Raw genomic sequence first — 20,070 nt, forward strand, 5'->3', positions numbered from 1 at the left:
TACCTTCTTTAAAGACTGCCTCCTGACTAAAGTTGACATCAACCATTTATCAAATGCTCCTACCTTCTGCAGGAGTCTCCAAGGCATCAATTACTGATTCATTAAGTACATCTTCAGAATGACCTTCAACTTACTCTGCATCTTTTTGCATAAATGTATTGAACCAGTGGATTCTTTATTAACATAGGAAACCAAGATTCTTTATCCGCCTGCCTCAAGCTTTGCACATAACCATCGACGTACAGACCTTAGAGAGGGTTGAACAGCTCTATTATCTTAGTGGTTGCTTCCAACTCTGTGTTGGCTGAATTGATCCTTGTGCCCTAAATCACCTGGATCTGGCATCATTTGTGGATGACAGTTTTCCAAACAATGACCATACTTCTAATGTGCCCATGATGAGAGATCCAATGGTGGTCAAGCAAAGCTCCACAAGAAAGCTTGTGTAGACATCATAAGGAGGACAAAATGATTGACTACCTCAATGGCACTACATCCTCTATCAAGCTAAGAGAAGAAATTGTCTGTTGAAATTGGGAGTTGGAGGGAGAAAGAAGACAGTCCAGCAGGCAGTTGACATGAGAAACTGTGCATTTTGCATGTGACTTTATTCCAGGATTTCAGCTAATCGATAACTCTGGTAGAAACTCTCTTATCAAGGGATGGCAGCCGACATGTTTATGCATTGTGCTGTATTTACATCAACTGGAGTGTTTGAATTAGTGTTTTTTAATGTCTGGTTTCCAATGACCCAGAAATTCTTTAACATAGATAAAGATGTCATGACACAAAGGAATTTAATGAAATGTAATGTGTGTGTGTGTTTTGGAAACAAATTGCTTCAGTCGTCTCCCATGCATGTCATGGGTTTACTTCTGGAGATGCCCCTGATGATGGATAGATTGGACATCACCTACTTAAAATTCTTTAGCTTGTGCTTAGCCCTTGAAGGCTGCAGATCTCCCCATGCAGAGTTTTCACAGTAGATGGGAGGGCTACTTTATATATTAGAGAAGCAATATTTCTTGGCTTAATCAAGGAATTTAATGCCTGGATCATTTTGCATTTCAGTATAATTTCAATATTTTCCCCCTTTTTTTTTCCAAATCCATTACCCTATGGATTTTTCTGGTCTTTTGCCACCAGACCCTTGGTCAATCTTCCAAAATTGTCAGCACCCCAGTTGAAGCTCTGACCATCAGTGGCAGAGCCAATGAGGAGAAGTCTTTGTGCCAACTGCCGTTGACTTTATTATCATGGTAACTGGGCTGCAAGTGGATGTGTTTCTAACTCTGTGTTCTGTTTGATGTGCTGACACACTTGGAAATGGGGCAGCCATTAAAGATTAAGCTCTGATCTATGGATAATGAACATTCCAGAATCAAATAATTCAAATGTGGAACAGATTTTTCTCGCATCTTCACTATTAAATTGTGCCCACTTGAAAACTCTTTTCACTCCTCTCCCTCCCTGAGTCTAACACATCTTTTCTCAAAAATGTTGGTCGACTTTCAAATATAGAACATAGAACAATACAGGTCCTTGGGCCCAAAATGTTTGTGCTCAACATAATGTTCAATTTAAACTAAAACCCTGCTCTGCAGTTCTCCCAGTTCTGACAAAGGACTGTCAACCTGAAACGTCAACTTCTCTCTTCAGATGCTACCTGACCACCTGAGTACTACCAGTACTTTCTGTTTTCATTTCAGATTTTCAGCATCTGCAGTTCATTTGATTTCTGATAGCAAGTGCCTTATAGTCTCAAAGCAAATATGCACAACCCAGCTCTGTGACTGACACAATTTAACCCAAAATGATAATGATGTGGTTCACTCTTAGTGGAAACGGCAAAATATTTATTGTAGTATCTTAGTTAAGTTTGCTTATCTTCAAGAAATTTCCTGCCAGGGCCAGAAAAAGTGAGGCTAAGTACCTTGTTGAGATTTTTGTTCACTTGTAAACCAAAAAGAGTTGAAATTTTCTGCCGGCCCTGCAAAGAATTCTTGCTACTTTGTGCAGAATTCTTCACTCTGAGATCTCACCATACTCAGTGGTGGGAAGGTGGGGAAATGTGCCTTAAAAACAGAATATGCTGGCATTGAACAACAGGTCAGACAGCACCTATAAAGAGAGGTTCAAAAGTTTTATTTTGCGTGGTTTATCATGAACTAGTTGCTTCTGTCCCAACAGGTTCCCAACTATAGCCCCTTTTCCACCGGCATCCCAGTCCATTGGCTGTGCAGTGTCCCAGGATAGGAAGCTGCTTGTGCTGGGCAACCTATAACTGGGACACGGACTGCTTTTCCACTGAACACACTCAGTCCTGGGGATCAGAGAATCTACCTTGGAATGGAATGGATGGAAGTTGTCCTTTTTCCACTAGTTTAATCAGCACACTGGTGTCAGTTTTCACCGGGGATATGACTAGTGGGTAGAGGCTGTCAACCCCCAGTATGATTTGATGCCGGCCATGCTGATTGTTTTCCTTTTCCGCTGGACCCTGTCCCGGTTAATTCCCTGTTAATTCTTGGGACAAGGTGCCAATGGAAAAAGGACTTATGATGAGAGTAGTGACGTGAATTTCTGGCTGTTGGATGACAAACCCAGCATGCCCAGTAGACTGTTTAAGATTGTTGTTTCACTTTACAGAATCATTGCTTGCTTTACCATGTTTTCATTTGGGAACTGAACAAGTCAACAATCCTACGCTTTGCAACTTCATGATGCATGTCTGGCGAATCTGGAGGAAGCTTTTGAATTAAAATTATCAGTAAGGCTATGTCTTTGGAATTGAGTTCATTTATTCAGAATATTGGGATCAGCAATGATGACTGACTTTGTGAGTGTAATAAAATGCAATTTGAATGTTATTGCTTTCTTTTGGATGGAAGTTTCATCTATTGATTTTACTAATGCCCGATTTGATTGTCAGAAATTAATTTTATTACCCAATGGAGCAATTATAAACCGACTATTTAAAATTCACACTTGCTGGTCTACATTGGGGTTTTAAGGAGGTTAATATCAGTCTTAATAAATGGGATACTTACATCGAGGCCACAAAATAATCATGGAGTATTCATTTCCAAATGTTGCAGAAGATAGGTGAAGTTTACTGTGTCTTGGCAATGTTAGTTTCATAATATAACCTTTTGCATTGGCTTAGGTATTTATATCAAATGTGTTTTCTGGCATAGTATTCTGCTTCTATAACTTAGTTCTTTGAAGTCAGTATAAGTAAGCTTTGGATGCTGTGTTCGATACTTGAGTCTCCCTTCCGTGTTCATCCTTAGAAGCAGGCACAAATTTCTATCCACAATCATCGCATGCTCAGGGTGGTGGGGGGGTTGGGGGGGGTGAGAGAAAATGGCTTTGGAAATGGATTGTTTTTGAAATTTTCACTAAAGTTTTTTCCTTTCCCCCCCCCCCCACCCCCCCCCCACCCCCATGTAAAATGTCTGATGGGATTGATAGCTTTGTTTAGTCAAGAGCTCCATTGTCTCTTGCAGCTACCAGGAATGTCAGTGGTGAACTAGATTGATGTTGATTGCTTTCTCTTTTAATTCCATTGTTGTTAAGTCACCTCCCTTGGGTCAGTGTTTTTTTCACTCCAGAAAAGCCTTGAGGTCTCTAGGAATGCTAATTTAAAGCAACTTTTGTAGATGTGTTGGCTCCATGGAAAGCTAATGGAAAAAAAATCATTGCAAAGTTTTTAACTTCATTGGGTAGGAAGGAATTGTGCATCCTGTTCCTTGAGTTTGCATTTAAACACCATTCAGTTGGTGAATAGAAATACCATGAAGATTTTGGGCTTTGAAAAGACAGATGACTGTGTGCTTGTATTTTGTCTAGCAATTAAAAAAAAATGATTGGTTTTGCTCTGTCATACCAACATGGTCTCCATTACACCACCTCTCTTCCTGCCCACACAGATACTAAACTAGCTGCTTCATAATAGAAAATTTGTCCTCACTTTTTGGTTAGTATGCAGCCATTATATATTCTCTACCACTTGAAAATTTTCTTCTGTTTGCTTCATGGTTTTGCCCTCCCAGATGCATCCATGGAGAACTCCATCTTCTCCAATCTGCCCACTAATTAAATTTCCTCTTCATTGGAATCTTCACAATAAATCTCTTTTGGCTGTCTTTCAACAGTTCAGTTTAAAGGGATGTTTTTGCTAAAAAATAAAGAAAGCTTTGAATATTTCACTCTTTGCAACTTCACCCCTTTTTCTACATTTCACTTCGACCATTTCTGCAGTCATTTACAATTGATTTATTACCACCCTGCCTCCTTCAACTTCTGACTTGTTCCAGGGCTACTCTTTTTCAATGAAGCATGATGGCTAGAAATGGAAAACTTGGAATTGTAATGCCTCACCTACAGGAAAAGCTACTGCAGAAGCAACATGAAATACGGACTGTATATTTTAATGAACACTTTGAACCTAGCTATTGTCAAAAGAAATACTAAATTCCTGAAGCAGAAATTAGTGCTCTTACAGTTATTTAATGTACAACATTTGTCCTTTATCAAGTTATATCTTTTTTATTTATCTTGTTCATTATATGGTTTGAACAGCAACAAAAAGAGTTCCAGATATTTGGCACCTTTAATTTGAGCCAATGTATGTTTTCATTTAGAAAATGTAATCACATTTCTCAAGTCTAACTTCTGGGGGAGATTAAGCTTCCTTTTGCCCCTTGTGCCTATGGACTGGGAATTTCTGAATCCCAATTTAAATGTTTTGGCCCATGGACCCGTGTTAAATTTATGTGACATTCTGCAGATTACATATTCTACATGTTTAATTTGCTTGGAGAAATGGCCATATAATGAGTACAGGGATCCATTGAGTGATTTATTAGTAAGTGCTATATTAGCAAATCCTCTTGTGGATTTGCAAGCACTTGCATTTCTTGGTAGGGTTTTATTTGTAACAAATCTTTTTTTGTGTTTGCTCCAGTTTGCCTTTCAATGCAAAATAGAAATAGCAAACATCACTTGCAACAGTATATCTAATTATATTGAAAATATAGAATGCAAATGTAATCTTAAAATGCAAGGAAAAGCTTAACAATTTTAAGCAACTAGTGCATTTAAGAGGCTTCGTAAATATTTTTAAGGCAACAGATAAAGAATGTTTTGGCATATTGAACTGTTCTTGTCAAATATTTCCTGGCATATGTGCCATCAGATTGTGTGGGATGTAAAATGCAGAAGTATGATAAATTGCAGGCTATTTCATGGTTAGACATGCAGCTATCCTGAATTACTCTCATGGCTAAGTTACATTAAGATATTAATTTTTGATAACTGGTTGTGCTAGTTGTATGTGGCACAGTGTATTTTATTTCAAGAATATTTATGGACCTGCAGTGTTAGGCTTGCAGATTTCTTTCCAGAAATAAGAGGATGGAATTACATGTGTGTAAACTGACTCCTGAATGATATTTCTCTGCAGTGCCCATAAACAGCTGCAAGCCCTCTGCTAAATCCAAATAAGCAATGAATTAACTTTTAAGAGATACATATGTAAGTTGAACATTTATATAGCTTGTGGATTTCATTGAGTTCAATGCAGGTGCTTTTTAAAATGTGATGCATGTTTTTTGCTGAACCACCTTGACTGCTTAAATTTGAGGGAAAAACTAACAGGAAACCTTTGGTTTTCAACTGTAAGATGACATGAAATACATGCCCCTTTTATGCAGCCACTTCAGGACGGGAATTTTGCACCTTTTGTGTAAATTGTACTAACATGGAATTGGGGGGAATCACTGTAGTCTTGCCTTTAAGCTGACAGCGGAGGTAGTCACAGTGCCAAATCAACGTCTGTGTTTAAAAAAAAAAGTGGATGGGAAAGGATGTGTATGTGTACCATATTTGACAGTATATAGGATCCATGGTCATATAAGAAACCTCTCCCCATTTCGGTAGGGAATATTAATTTTTTGGTGTTTTTACAAGTAAGGATTTAAAACTTGGACAAAACATGCAACCAGGAAAAATCTTTTTAATAAATAATACTGTAATTTACAAGAGAAAAATAAAGCAGCTTAGCTATGGCAGAAAACATTTTATAAAATCAAACTGCCGCTGTTTACCCTTGCTCTGGTCCCAGCAACCCAACTCTTTTGCGTCATTCCCTGTGTGGTCCAGCTGCCCCACCATTTCCGGGCAGCAGTGCGGAGGGACCAGTGCCAGGACTGACAGCGGGCCCTCGGGAGAGTCTCCCAACAGTCTGTCACCAGCCCAAACAGTGATCCCACCACCCCCACCTCCTCCTCCCTCCTCCCCCCCACTTACAGCCCACCACCAGTCCCAGGAGATGGATAGCGGTGATGCTAGTGAGCCGTGTAGCAACAATGAATAGTGTTACTCACTATTATCCACCCTAATTTCAAATTCGCATACATCCCAGGGGATATTTTGAGCCATTTTTGGAAAATAATCTTGGTCTTGTAACATATCAAATATGATATGTTATACGTCATACTAAACACTGACACATCCCACCTATTTTGCTCCTGGAATGCCAGCTTGCTGTGTAAAATTACATTGTGCTGGCTTTGTTTGGTTCCGTGTGTGTTTATTAAAAAAAAGCAAAGTGGCTTAATCACTGGTTATGGCAGTATTGCAAGATCTTTGCATAAAAAGGGCTACAGTATAAGGATGTTTTAATGAAATTAGGTAGTTGAATTTTTTTTGGGAGGTCAAACAATGAATAATTGAAACTGTGAGTTTTGGGTCTTGATTCTTGGTAGACTTGTAGTTCTATTTCTTTGTTTGAACAGATATTTGATCCAAGTCCATACTAAGTTCATTACTTAATATTTAGCATTAAGTAGACTATTTGTTTAAGCAAGAGACTTTGATTTTACAACTTTAACATTCAGATTTTACTAATTTCTGTTCTTTTCTGTTAGAAGCCTAATTTAATTTTCCTCTAATATGTACTCGATCTTATAGCTGCTAACTGGCCAATTAAAACAAGCCTGTTATTAACATCAGAATGTCTGCTTCAAGTATGAATAGACTAAAACCATTTCTCAAGGTTGTGATTGATGCTTTTCTTGCTGAAAATGATGATTTCTATCTGCATTGTTGAGAGCTCAAACGAATTTGCGAATAGCTGGAAAGACTGAGGCCAGGCAGCATCTGTGAAGGGAAAACCTGCATTCAATGCTTCATCTCTTCTGCCTTGGAGCAAACAATCATGATAAAGGCTGCACGTCCTTTGCAGTGCCATCCTATACTTGCCCTGGAAGTAGCCATGGAGCTCAGACCATGGTGTTGCCTGTGAACTATAAGGCAAATTTCTCATTATATACTGAATACAGAGGACTGGGAGTAATATGTAAAATACAAACATTAAACAAATAGAATATATGTCAGAACAGCATAGAACAGGCCCATTGGCCCACAGTGTTGTGCCAACCCATATATACCTACCCAAAAAAAAATCCTCCGTACGTCATAAACATCTATTTTTCTTTCATCCATGTGCCTGTCTCGGTCTCTTAAAATGCCCATATTTTTGCAGCCTTTATCACTACCCCTGGCAATGCATTCCAGCCCCCCACAATGATATGTGTTTCTATATTTTTTTTTCTTAAAACCCTTCCCCGATGTCTCCCCTAAACTTTCCTCCCTTCACTTTGTTCAGATGACTTCTGGTCTTTGCTACTCCTGCCCTGGGGGAAAAAATGCTGGCTGTCTACGTTATCTATGCCTCTTACAATCTTGTAGACCTCTAATAAGTCATCTTCTTCACTCCAAAGGGAAAAGGCCTAGTTCTGCTAACCTTGCCTTATAAGACTCAATTTCCAATCCTGGTAAATTTCCTTGGCAACCTCTCCATGGCTTCTACATCCTTCCTATAATGAGGTGACCAGAACTGAACTAAGTGTGGTCTCACCAGATTTTTATAGAGCTGCAAACATTACGTCACGACTCCTGAACAATGTCTCCTGATTAACGAAGGCCAACATACCATAGACCTTCTTAACTCGGCGATAACCTGCATAGTGACCTTAAGGGTCTATGGATTTTGACTCTTTCCCCACCCCCCCCCCCCCAGGTCCCTCTGTTCTACCATTAACCATGTACTCTGCCTTCAAGTTTAACCTACCAAAATGCTTCCCCTGATTGAATTCCATCTCTGCCCAACTCTGCATCCTTCAACACTAGTGCCTTCAACACTATCCTCAACACCTCCAACTGAAAAATTGCTGACCACTTCGCTCATACAATTTATAAATATTGCATGTAACAAGAGTTCCAGAACAGATCGCTGTGGAACTTCACGAGTCACTGACCTCCAGGCAGAATACTTTCTGTCCACTACTACTCTCTGCTTTCCATAGACAAACCAATTCTGCATCCACACAGCTAAGGATCCATGGATCCCAAGCCTCAAGCTGAATGAGTCTCCCTTTTGAGGGACCTTGACAAATGCGTACTAAAATCCATATATATGACATCTACTGCTCTACCTTCATCAATTTTATTTGTTACTTGCTGGCAAATAATTGTTTTCTTTTCAATATTTGTACATCTTTCACAATGTAATTTTTAATGAGATTTTTTAAATGACTCTGATAATATCAATTAAGCACATTGCATTGAGACCATGTGTATTAGAGGTGACTGAATAGGGGACTTGCTTCTTGTAAAATCGGGTCCAATATGACTGGGAAAAGGTGAAAACACAAGATTAGAGCAACTCTATTGAGACTATCCCAAATGTTTCCCAGCTTGAAATTCAGTGCAGTGGGCTGAAATGTAACGAAACAATTGTGATCAGCATATTGTAACAGTCCATGTGTGCAAACATTTAGATTGCCTGGTTGTATGCATGTTGCGTGGATTTGTTCATAACTGAAACACAAGGATCATATTGTATGTTACATGTCCCATTCCTCTCCTGTAAAGGAAACAAAGCTGTGTTAGCCACACACACGCAAGTTGAATTGGACAGCAGGAACAATGTCTTAGCCTGCAATATTCATGAGGATTGCCAATACATTCTAAGTTTGGGAATCTGAGTTTTTTGTTTTTGAATCAAACATTACATTTTGGAGCAGTGCGGGATACTGAACATGCTGAGTAATTTGGAGATGAATCCGATTTGTTCACAACATAATCTCTATTTCTAGTCCATCTGCTCCCACATGAGCAGGAAAGGGGCTATTGGTAGTAGAAGAGATCAAAGGAGAATGAGTTCTGGCCAAGAGGATCTATTCCAAGCATTGTGCTTGTACCTTTATCTGAATGAGGTACAATAAATATGGAAATTTCATGCCACCTTGAAAGTTTTGCCAGAGGACATATTATTGAGTTTGAAATGTATTTAACTATAGTACCAGCTGGAGAATTATCCACTGTTTGAATGCAACAAATGATTGCTGTTGTTTGACCCTTTTAACATTTCATGATGTTCTCATTGCTTATTCCCAATGATTATAGAGCCACCCGGATAAAATACAAGCAGCTGCATTATGGGATCCAAATGTATTTTGTAAAGCCAACTGCAATAAATATACCAGATCTGTGAGGGGAAAAAATCCCCGTAGCCTCCAAGATATTCAGTACTGGAGGCACAAAAGCTTGCAGAATCTCCAATGCAAGTCTCTTCATGGCACGCTGACTTTTAAGAAGTTTTCCAGTCCTGAAGTGTTCTGACCCAAATATCAACCGTTCTTTTTCTCCTATTATTGGCTTGACCTGTTAAGTTTACAAGGTAAAAGAACTGAAGTAGGCCACTTGGCCCTGACCTAAATTGTTCTCACTTCAAGTTCCAATTTCCTGCCTTTTCCCCATATTCCTTGACTAATTAGAATCCTGTCAATAAACTCCCCTAATGATTGGGCCTCCACATCTGTATGTGGCAACGAATTCTCAACATTACATCTCATCTGCCAATTTTTTTTTTTTGCCCACTTTCCTCAGCTGTCCAAGTCTCTCTTCAGCCTTTTGGTTTTTTCACTTCTTAATCCATCGCCTATCTTGGTGTCATCTGCAAATGTAGCCACAAAACCATTCAATCCATCATCCAAATCATCAATATACTGTATATTGTAAAAAGAAGCGGCCCCAACACCAACCCCTGCAGAACACCACTTGTAACTGGAAACCGACCAGAACGTGATCATTTTATTCCCACCTCTAGTTCTTCCAGCAGATTGTTTTGTCTTTGAAGAATGAAATTTATTTCCTTGGTTTTTCCCCCATGTGACTTTTAATTGTGCACACATGCTGTCAAATTTAGCTGGCCCAGTACTGAACAGATCCTTCAACTCAAACTTGCCATGCTGGCCCAGTTGGCGTTCTGGGCAAGTCCCATTTGCCTGCATTTAGTCCACATCCTTCTAAACCCCAACTATCCATAAATATTTCAAAGTTGTATTCTCTCCTATAGCTTCATCTGGGAACTTGTTCCAGAAAGGAGATACGCTCTGAATGAAAATGTTGCCCCTCCGTTCTCTCTTCAATCACCCCCACTCACCTTAAATTGTGAACATGTGCTTAATCTATGCCTGTCATGCTGATATAAGGTTACCCCTCTGTCTCCTACACTGCATGGAATAAAGACCCAGCCTGTCCAGCTTCTCCCTATAATTCAAGCAGTCTCTCATCCTGGAAACATTCCTTTTTTTTCAAGATTCCTTTATTTAAATGTTTTAGATATGCAACACAGTAACCGGCCATTCCAGCCCACGAGCCATGCTACCCATTTACACCCAATTACCCTACAACCCACAGATGTTTTTGAAGGGTGGGATGGGAGAACTTTCAATCATTTTTCAGACCGTGCTGGATTTTAACCTGGATTGCTGATATAATAGTGTTAAGCTAACTGCTACGCTAACAGCGTTGTCAATGTCATGTAATAGTACAGAACATGTAACATTACACAAAATTCCCTTCTGCTTGCCATAAGTTCTATTAGTAGGCCCTTTCAAGCAAGGAAAGTGCTCAACTGTAAAGGTGGAGGTTCGCTGCCCTTGCACCTAGAGACTTGCCTTTCTGAATCCAACTCATCTTGGGGAAGGATAATTGGTGGAGTGCTGGGCTCTGCTGCCTAGTTTGAATGTACAGCAGCTGCAAGCAGCTGGTTAGGAGCGGGCTGATGATGCTGTCAGCTCGTGACCCATCTCCCCACTCACCTCTCTCCCTCCATGATCCCCTCAAGGCAGGGGTGGTTGGCGGGAGCTGTCAGGGCAGTGGGGGCCGTCAGGGCGGCCGGTGCAGGCTAACCCTAACCCTACCCATAATCCCTAATGTTCTGTGGAAACACAAAGCAGTTCCTGCTGCATGGGGGGGGGGGGGGGGTTATGAGTAGGGGAGACGGCCATTTTTCTGCTGCACATTTATGCTGGGTGGTGCTGCAGCACCAGTCGCCCCCACCTCCATTGGATCTGGAGGGCTGCTATGAGGTGTCGCTCCACATGAATGTGACGCTGAAGCGGCCTTTTCTGGATGCGCTATGAAAGGTAAGTTTTAGGTTTTCCCTCCACGCTTGCAGCCGGCCTCCAGGACGAGGCCTGGCATGAAATGGCCTAAAGTCGCCTGGCGCCCCTTACATTACTGTATTCTTTCCAATTTAATGATTTCTTTCCTAGAGCTGGGCAATCAGAACTGCAGACACAGCTCCAAGTGCAAAAGAGTGGTGTAAGGTAATTTAACTTTATCCTACCTGGAGATTGCATCTTCTGGTCAACGTCACTGGCACTCAGTCTGTCATATCTTCGCCCTTGTGCATCCTAAGCCCCTGATTTGTGCAAGGCGTACTTTCTGTTTCTGACTAGTTCAATTAAATTGTCCAGCTCCCTAAATGTTAATTGAGATGTTCTCACTTATCCCTGAACCTTATCCCTGTTAAATGCTACTCCTGAAGCTTTAGAAGTGCTCACTTTAAAGAGATGTGCCAAGTGGAACTGGTATAATGGTTTCCTGAAATTGCTTTCAGGATGCATGAAAGTGAGATTGTGATTGACACCTTTTAAATGCATGAGTCCTTTCACAATAATTGCGACTCAAGCCCCGAAGCAAATGCAAAACCATTCCTGGGGTTATTGCGCATATCATTTGTAGCTTCTTCCAGCATGTTGCTTATGTATTCAGTTTTTCAGTAAAGGTTTACAAATTGGATTATGACATGAGTTTGACCTGCCAATTTGGCAGGCCAATTAGTGGGTAGAATTTTTTAAAAAACTGCCCAGCTAGGCAATCCACCTCTGAGGCGGATTGCGGAGACGTATACGCGCCGTGTAGCTGCTGCTGGTCAATCTGTAAGCGGTCATGGCTACTTGGGTAGAAAATAACGTCAGGACTTGTATGCAATAGCTCTCTTCCTTACCGGAGTGGTTCCAGCAGCATGGGGATTATAGGTAAGGACGGCCATTGGTCTTTCCCCAACTTCATTCCGCCCAGGCCTTGACCACTTTCTTGCCCTGATTCCGCGTTCCTCCCCCCCCCCCCCCCCAGCCCTGACATTGGTCTGATTCTGCGCCCACCCCGGCCACTTATCTTTTGGAGGCTAACACAGGGAATTCCCTGTGGGGTCTCCGGTGATCAAAGGGGCAGGAGTGCCCTTAAATTGCCCAGTCGCCATTCAACCAGGCAATTTAGGGTCCAGTGTGTAAAGGACCGCAGGGGCCCACTACACGGGTAGGATACACAGGTCCCGAGCAGTCCTAGTTTGTAAATGCCTAGTGTTTGAGACACTCAAAGCACCTTTTTTTTTGCAGCCAATTAGTATCTTTGAATGCAGCCATATGGTTAGAATGGGTTAATTTTCACCCTGCCTAAATTGTATGCAATTATGCACAGGTGATCATTTTTCGTGATAATTAAATATTGGCTAGAAGGCAAGGCATGCGATGACATTTTTACCTCTGAATGAGGCAGTTAAGCTTCTGTTTCACACCTCGTCAGAAAAATAAATTGTCAAAATTGTGTCTTATCAGTTCTGGATTTTAAAAAAAAAGCTGGATTTTGTCTTTATGCCTATTAGAATAGGGGCTGAGCCAACAGTGTTGCCAATCGAGTTAAAACCTATTTAAGATCCAGATTCTGCTGGATGTGTCTGAATGATGCACTGTATTTTGGACCAAACAGTTGGATTTTTAACTAATAAATAGGCTGAATCAAAAGTAGTAACTTTTTAAAACATGTATGCACATGGGGGAAAAGTGAGAATAATGAATAATGGAAGAAATGATCAGGGTTGTTAATTATTTTGCAGTCAAAATTAGTTTTCTATTTTTAAACTCTTTTTGAACTGTACTGAATTTCAGTGGGGACTGGCGGCAGTTTCTCCTGCATTGTGGAACTAATGTTCCAAGTGATTCTAGCATACAAGTTTCACATACTGTCATTTTTTATGCTTCCAGTTAATTAAAAAAAAAAGCACTTGTTGATTTTCAACAATGAGGGAGAACAGTTCCTTAGATCCATTTTTTTTTGTGCTTTTGACATAACTCTGGTTGAAATGAATATCAGCACTAGAAATGCCAATGTTGAATATTGTTTGGAAATTTAAGAAACAAAGATCATGAAGTTATCCATTCAGCTTGAAAATAAAACTGGAACTGTTAGAATACTTTACTTGAAAGAATTTGCTCACCCCATGAACAGTTACTTGTGGATATTTAAAACCATATGCTATTTCATTGAAAACCAATTATGTCTAGGTTGGAGTCATAATGGTTCACATTTTTTTTCAATAATGTACAGCTGTGTGATTATTTCTTTGCCAACTTCCAACTGTGAATGTAGATCCAATGATAAGGGTACTGAGGCTAATTTCAATGCAGCTTTGTTAAAATAAAAACGACTAGAAATTGATCCTCGATTGTTTTTGATAATATTTGAAATCTCTTCATATGGCTTTGATTTGATTTATATAAAAAAAACCTCTTGAACACTCATCCTTTCTACAAGTAAAGATGGAATTTAAATGCATAGAGGTGTAATGTGAAACAGTTGAGGCTTGACACTGGATGAACCCTGAGCCGGTAAGGGAATTTGAGTCCTCTGTGATGCAAAGAGGTTAGTTTCTGAAACTTTAACTAAATACAGTAGTACAGACAAAGCCACAACTCTAAATTGTGCCAGAATGGTGTTCATGTCATTTTTTTTCTCAAAACATTTTTTGTGGCATTAATTAACATTGATTTTTATTTTGCTGCTTTTGAACTTGTTTATATAGTTTCAATTTGTCTGTAGTGTTTTATACAAGTTGCATTTCAACTTGAAGTGAAATGAAAATGATGAATGATGTCATTATATGCCGGAGAAGAATGTTTCCTGAGGTGCAGCTGTGATTGAAGGCATCAATGAAGCAGATTCTAAATGAAGACCTTTGGCAACTGTGCCTGAATTCTTGCCCCCTAAATTAAAAAAAAATATGGTGAGAAACCTCACGTAGTCAAGACTAAAGATTAGCCCAAATCCTCAGGAGTATTAATTTTTTTTTGTGGGAACTGCATGATTTCTCCAGTGCCTGAGTTGATGATAGATGATATGTAGGCGGATAACTTTCTCCATTATTGTAATAAAACATTTAATGGTAATCATAAGCCCTTAGTCGGTTTGAGTTTTTTTTTAAAAAAGCGAAATTACCTTTTATGGTGTTGACCTATCATGCGGATCCCGCGCTGCCTTTCTGCAGCGCTGAGTTGGCAACTTCCAGAGCTGAAGTGCAGTAGCGTTGCCCGCCACTGTGACCTCAAACATGCACGCTGAGAAGGAAGAGTGGTCTATACTCAAAAATAATGACTAAAGAGCAGGTAAGAGCGCTAGTGGAGACCTGTGCAAGCAGTCTTGAGACTCGAGCAGATTTCCTGCTCAACGTAATAGCCTCTATTAACCATATGGCTTTTTAAAAATGCACTCTCCCGGGACGTGGGCTAATGTCATCATCAGCCCCACTCCCTTTGGAGGTGCATTCAACAGCACTCCTTTTATGGAGGAGGTAGAGGGACTCCACTCCATCTCAGAATCTCCCTCCCCCCCCCCCCCCCCCCCAGGCGGATGGAAGATGGAGCGAGTTTGAGCAGTCAATCCACCTTTGGACCTTTTATGGAGGTGAAGTGATTTAAAGACAGAGAATATCTCTTTGCTTTTTTCCCCCCACTATAGAAGTGCCTATATTCTCTCTGTTTTTGCATGTCTTTATCTTTCTCCCTTAACCAGTATAAGTATTACCAAAAGTTCTGAATTGAGGTTTTAAAGTATTTGGAAATAATTGTGAGGTAATGTCTGAAAATAATAATCTACAGGAAGTGGGCGATGAAATCCAGATAAAATTGGATGGTAACCCTCATAATCAGAACCTTCTGTGTGTGCATTCACAGACTATTACAAAAGATGGGGGATATCTGTGGCAAGTCCACTTTCTGATGCAAGCAAGTCAAATTGTGGTTTGAAATTCCTTCCAATCCGCTTTGGTGTGCTCTCCAATTACTTTGCTTGATATGCTACAAGTCCATGGTGACTGAATTTACATAAGTAATGAAACAGAAGAATTTGCATGTTTACCTCTTTTGGATTACTCCATGGCAGATATATTAATGAATAAAGCTCTTCAAATGCTTATTAGTTCAGTGACTTTTGCATGTTTATATTAATCTTATTCAACTGGGCTTCAATCAAGTACAACTTTGAAAGATCATTAGTTCCATATCTGGACCAAATAAACAAATAATTTGGATTTGAAAGCACTTTCCATGCTACTAGAGGTCATGACATCTCTACAGTCGATGCAACCCGTGACATCTTTTCAAATGTGATCTTTGTTACACTTAAAGAATGTTGGATAATTCTATTCTTTTGCATTCTGGGGAAGAAAGAGACCATTTAGCCCTTTGAGAGGTGGTTCTGTCTTGTTTTTCTTCCATAGCCTTTATGACATTTATCAATATCATTAATAAAAACCTTGTTGTTTTAAAAAATAACTGAACTTATCTATAAACGCTTACAGTTCTACATTTTTACATTCCTTTGTGTAAAGTATCTTTTTTTATCAGCACCAATTGTCATATTTGATGACATACAAGACCCACTTTTTTCCTCCAAAAGAGGTTCAAATATATCAAATATATCCCCCGGGTCTTGTATGCAAAACCGCTATTGTTGGGGGCTGGTGGCAGGCTATCAGGGGACATTCCTAGTAGCCTGCTGTTGGTCCCCACTCTGGTCCCATTGCCTCGCTCCCCCTCTCCCAGAGAGTGAGAGAGAGGCAGCGGTACCAATGCAGGGTCCGACACCGAGTCACCAGGAGAGAGGAGGACCAATGCGGGGACGGACAGCGGGCCGCCGGGAGAGAGCAGCCAGCGGTACCAGCATGGGGACCAACAGTGGCATTTGTATTTATCAACTGTTTTCTGCAATAGCTAAGCTGCTTTAGTTTTCTCTTGTAAATTACAGCAGTCTTATTAAAAAGGCTTTTCCTGTTGTCAGAGTTGTTTGTTCTGTCCGTGTTTTTCTGCTATTCTGTAGCTATATATTTCAATAACATTAAATGCTTATCTGTAAATACGCTTTAAAAAAAAAAAAAAAATTCTTAATATTCCCTGCTGAAATAGGGGAGTCTTATATGCCCATGGGTTTTGTATACAGTCAAATATTGTAAATCCTAAATTTCAAAGGAATTTTTTGGTAGTTCCACATCAACTTCATGTGTTTTTCTCCTGTTGCCAAAGTAAGTCTCACCAATTTGGAATACAGTGAAAGTTCAAAGTTCACATTTATTGTCCATGTACATACATGACTTCATTTGCAACCCAGAGATTCCTTTTCCTGGGAGCCAGCCAGAAATTCTACTTATCAGTAGTGCAAAAAAAACTACTCAAAGATGTTTACACAACAGAATGTAGACAAAATTAAACGTAAACAAGCTGTGCAATACAGAATATAAATATTGTGTACCCAATGTACAAAATGCGTCTCTGCCTTTGTTTGAGTTGATAGTGGAGGGTAGTAACTGTTCCTCAGCCTGGTGGTACAAGTCTTGTGGCACCTATACCACTTTCCTAATGGCAACAGTGACCACAGATCATATCCTTGGTGATGTGGATACTCGATGATTGCTGCTGCTCTCCAACGGCAGCGTTCCATGAAGATTTTCTCAACAGTGGAGAGAGTTTTGCCTTTCTGTAATGTACTGGGCTTTGTCCACTATCTTTTGTAGGGCTTTCTACTCAAAGCTATTGGTGCCCCCATACCAGGCTGTGATGCAGCCGATCTGCACACTTTCCACTGCATATCTGTAGAAATTTGCCACGGTTTTTGATGTCATTCCGAGCTTTCAAAAACTCCTGGGGGAAGTAGAAGTGCTGATGTGCTTTCTTCACAATGACATCCCTGTTGGGTCCAGGAAAAGTCCTCCAGCATAAGTGACTCCCAGAGATTTAAATTTGCTCACCCTCTACACCTCGGAGCTCCCAGCGATCACTGGATTGTACACCTCTGATTTTCCCCTCCAAAGGTTCACCAACCAACTCCTTGGTTTTGGTGCCGTTGAGTGCAGTGTTGCTGTTAGTACGCCAAGCAGCCAAGTTTTCAATCTCTCTCCTGTATGCCGACTCGTCACTCCATTTTAGACAAACTATTACTAAGGTATCGTCAGCAAATTTGTAGATGGTGTTATTATTGTACCAAGCCCTACAGTCATGGATGCAAAACAAGTTGAGCAGGGGGCTAAGAATGTAGCCCTGTGGTGCTCTGGTATTGATGGAGTTGTGAGGATTGGTAAGAACATCTCCTCCACTGATTGTGGGCTGGAGGTGAGGAAAACCAGGATCCAAGATTATTTTATGACATCCAAAGAATAACTTGATGTTGTGCATTGTAGCCTTGTTTCTATCTTCATTTCCAGCTGTATAATTGCATTTTTGAAGTACTCTATACCATGGTTAAATAAGCCCTCATCTTGTTAATTACCCAATGTATTCCAGCCAAACTCTGGCCACAGGTTGTTCTGTGCCCACTCTGATTATGGGGTTCAAGGGTCATTCTGTGGTGGGACTTTCATTGGACTTTTGTGTACAATCGTGGAGTGGTCAACTTCTGATGTTCCTTATCTGATGTGTGTTATCTAATGAGCTTACATCTTAAATCTGTTGGCATTAGAGGATCCATTTCTGGTCAACTTCCTATTGTAGCACGAGTTAACTGCAGAATTTTCTCTAATTTGATCCTGTCGCTGCTGACCAAAAAATAAAACAGACCAGGATTTTTCACTTTTTAGTCAATATATAGATCAATCAGAAAATATTTGCATTTAATAAATTTCTGAAGTCTAAGGAATTCTAAAGTTGTACAGGCATGTACTTGAAGCTTTTGAAAAGTGTATTTGGTCATGTGTGTAATTACATTGAATAATACATTTAAAAGTTCCAAGTTGTACTAAACAGCAAAATGATTATTTTGCTGCAGGTCACACCAGGTGGTAAGGCAGACCAAGCGAATATTGGGGTCGGCGACACCGTGATATCCATTGATGGTGAAAATACTGAAGGAATGACTCATCTGGAGGCACAGAACAAGATCAAGGCCTGTGCAGGGATCTTGAAACTTTCCCTGGGGAAGTAAGTTGGAAAAAGAATGTAGATGGGGAATATGCCTTGAATCCTTTAAACCTAATCCTGTTAATGCAGGCATTATCCTGTTGCATACCATGAATCCTCGTCAACCAGTGGTCAGCTTTTCAACTGAGATGATTGTTGTGAAATTATTCCATATGGTGGTTTAATATGATGAATTACCTTTTTTTAAAAAAAAGTTGAGAACAGAGACAATTTGTCTTCTCTGCTCAATGTGGAGGGGTTCCAAGGTAGAACATTGCATGAATTGCTCAATTTCTTTTTCCAATAATTCATATCTCTATTTTTTTTTTGAGAGTGGAGAAAAGTGTTAAGATTGGCTAATGAGAGTTGTTTATATTTCATTTATTTAAAAATGTTTACAGACAAGCATTTATTTGGTAAAGATGTTTTGAACATTATACCTTGCACTCTTAATAGTACTCTAAAATTTGAGGGTTTTTCCATCCCTAATGATAAAACAGAAGAGCATGAAGGTAGTGACAGTCACCAAACCGCAAGATCGCGGTTCCATGTTGTAAGCAAAGCCCTTTGGACTTTATTTTTTTTGTTCTAAATAACAATGTGTGCTTTCTGATAAGAAGAATGAAGGAGGCAAAATTAAGTAAAAAATCCATTATTAACAGGACATGCCATGGGGTAGGGAAAGACCGTGAGAGAGGCCTGTAAGTGCATGAATGCATAACTTCAAAATGGATGAACAGTTGCGAAGATCATTTATGGGATTAAAGACTTTCATAGAGGCAATGAACACAAAGTCTGGAGGTTTTTTTTAGGTATACAGAATGGTTACAGGCCGTTTGAGCCCATACTGCCTAAATACACCAATTAACCTGGTAACCCTGTAAGTTGTAGGAGGGTGGGAATAAATCTGGGCCCTCAGAGGAAACCCATATGCGCACAGGGATAATACACAAACTCCTGATAGCGCTGAATTTGAGCTTGGGTCACTGACACTGCAATAGCTTTGCACTAAAGTTCCGCGAAACTAATATCATTTGGCCGTCATTTGGAACACGTCATTGGTTCTGGACAAAATGTGTCAAAGCTTCAGGGAGTACAGAGACGCTTGCTCATATATGATTAAGAGGAAAAGTTAGTGTTGTTAGGGTCTTCTCCTTCTTGGAGGAAGTTCAGTGGGATGTTCAGAATTGGTGAATGGGCTGATCAACTCAATACAGTACGTTTCCCCATATCTGAAAAGCTTGGTACCAACAGAGCATCAGAGCCCCACGTGGGCAAGTTGGGAGATGATTTTTTTTCAACTTGTGACATCATGGCCACAAAAATTTCGCTTAATGTAGCATTTCAGTTAACAGAATTCTGCATATGGGGAAAGGTACTATTCTGGAAAATGGCTTTTTAATGCAGAAGACTTAATAACCAGATGAAAATTGCAGCTAGCTGGCAAGTTAACCGAAAGCAACATGGCAAGAAGTTGTTCTTAAATGAG

At 40.1% G+C, this 20,070-nt stretch overlaps 1 protein-coding gene across 4 annotated transcripts in view; it reads left to right on the forward strand.

Moving 5' to 3' along the window:
* Positions 1–20,070, forward strand: part of pdlim7 (PDZ and LIM domain 7) — a 129,611-nt gene that overhangs the window by 12,119 nt on the left and 97,422 nt on the right. For all 4 annotated transcript variants that reach the window (XM_069898674.1, XM_069898676.1, XM_069898677.1 and 1 more), the window contains exon 2: positions 18,451–18,602. In XM_069898674.1, coding sequence (XP_069754775.1) covers positions 18,451–18,602 — 152 coding nt within the window. The remainder of the gene's footprint in view (positions 1–18,450; positions 18,603–20,070) is intronic.

This window comes from Narcine bancroftii, chromosome 9 (genome assembly GCF_036971445.1).
Source record: "Narcine bancroftii isolate sNarBan1 chromosome 9, sNarBan1.hap1, whole genome shotgun sequence".
Classification (NCBI taxonomy): domain Eukaryota; kingdom Metazoa; phylum Chordata; class Chondrichthyes; order Torpediniformes; family Narcinidae; genus Narcine; species Narcine bancroftii.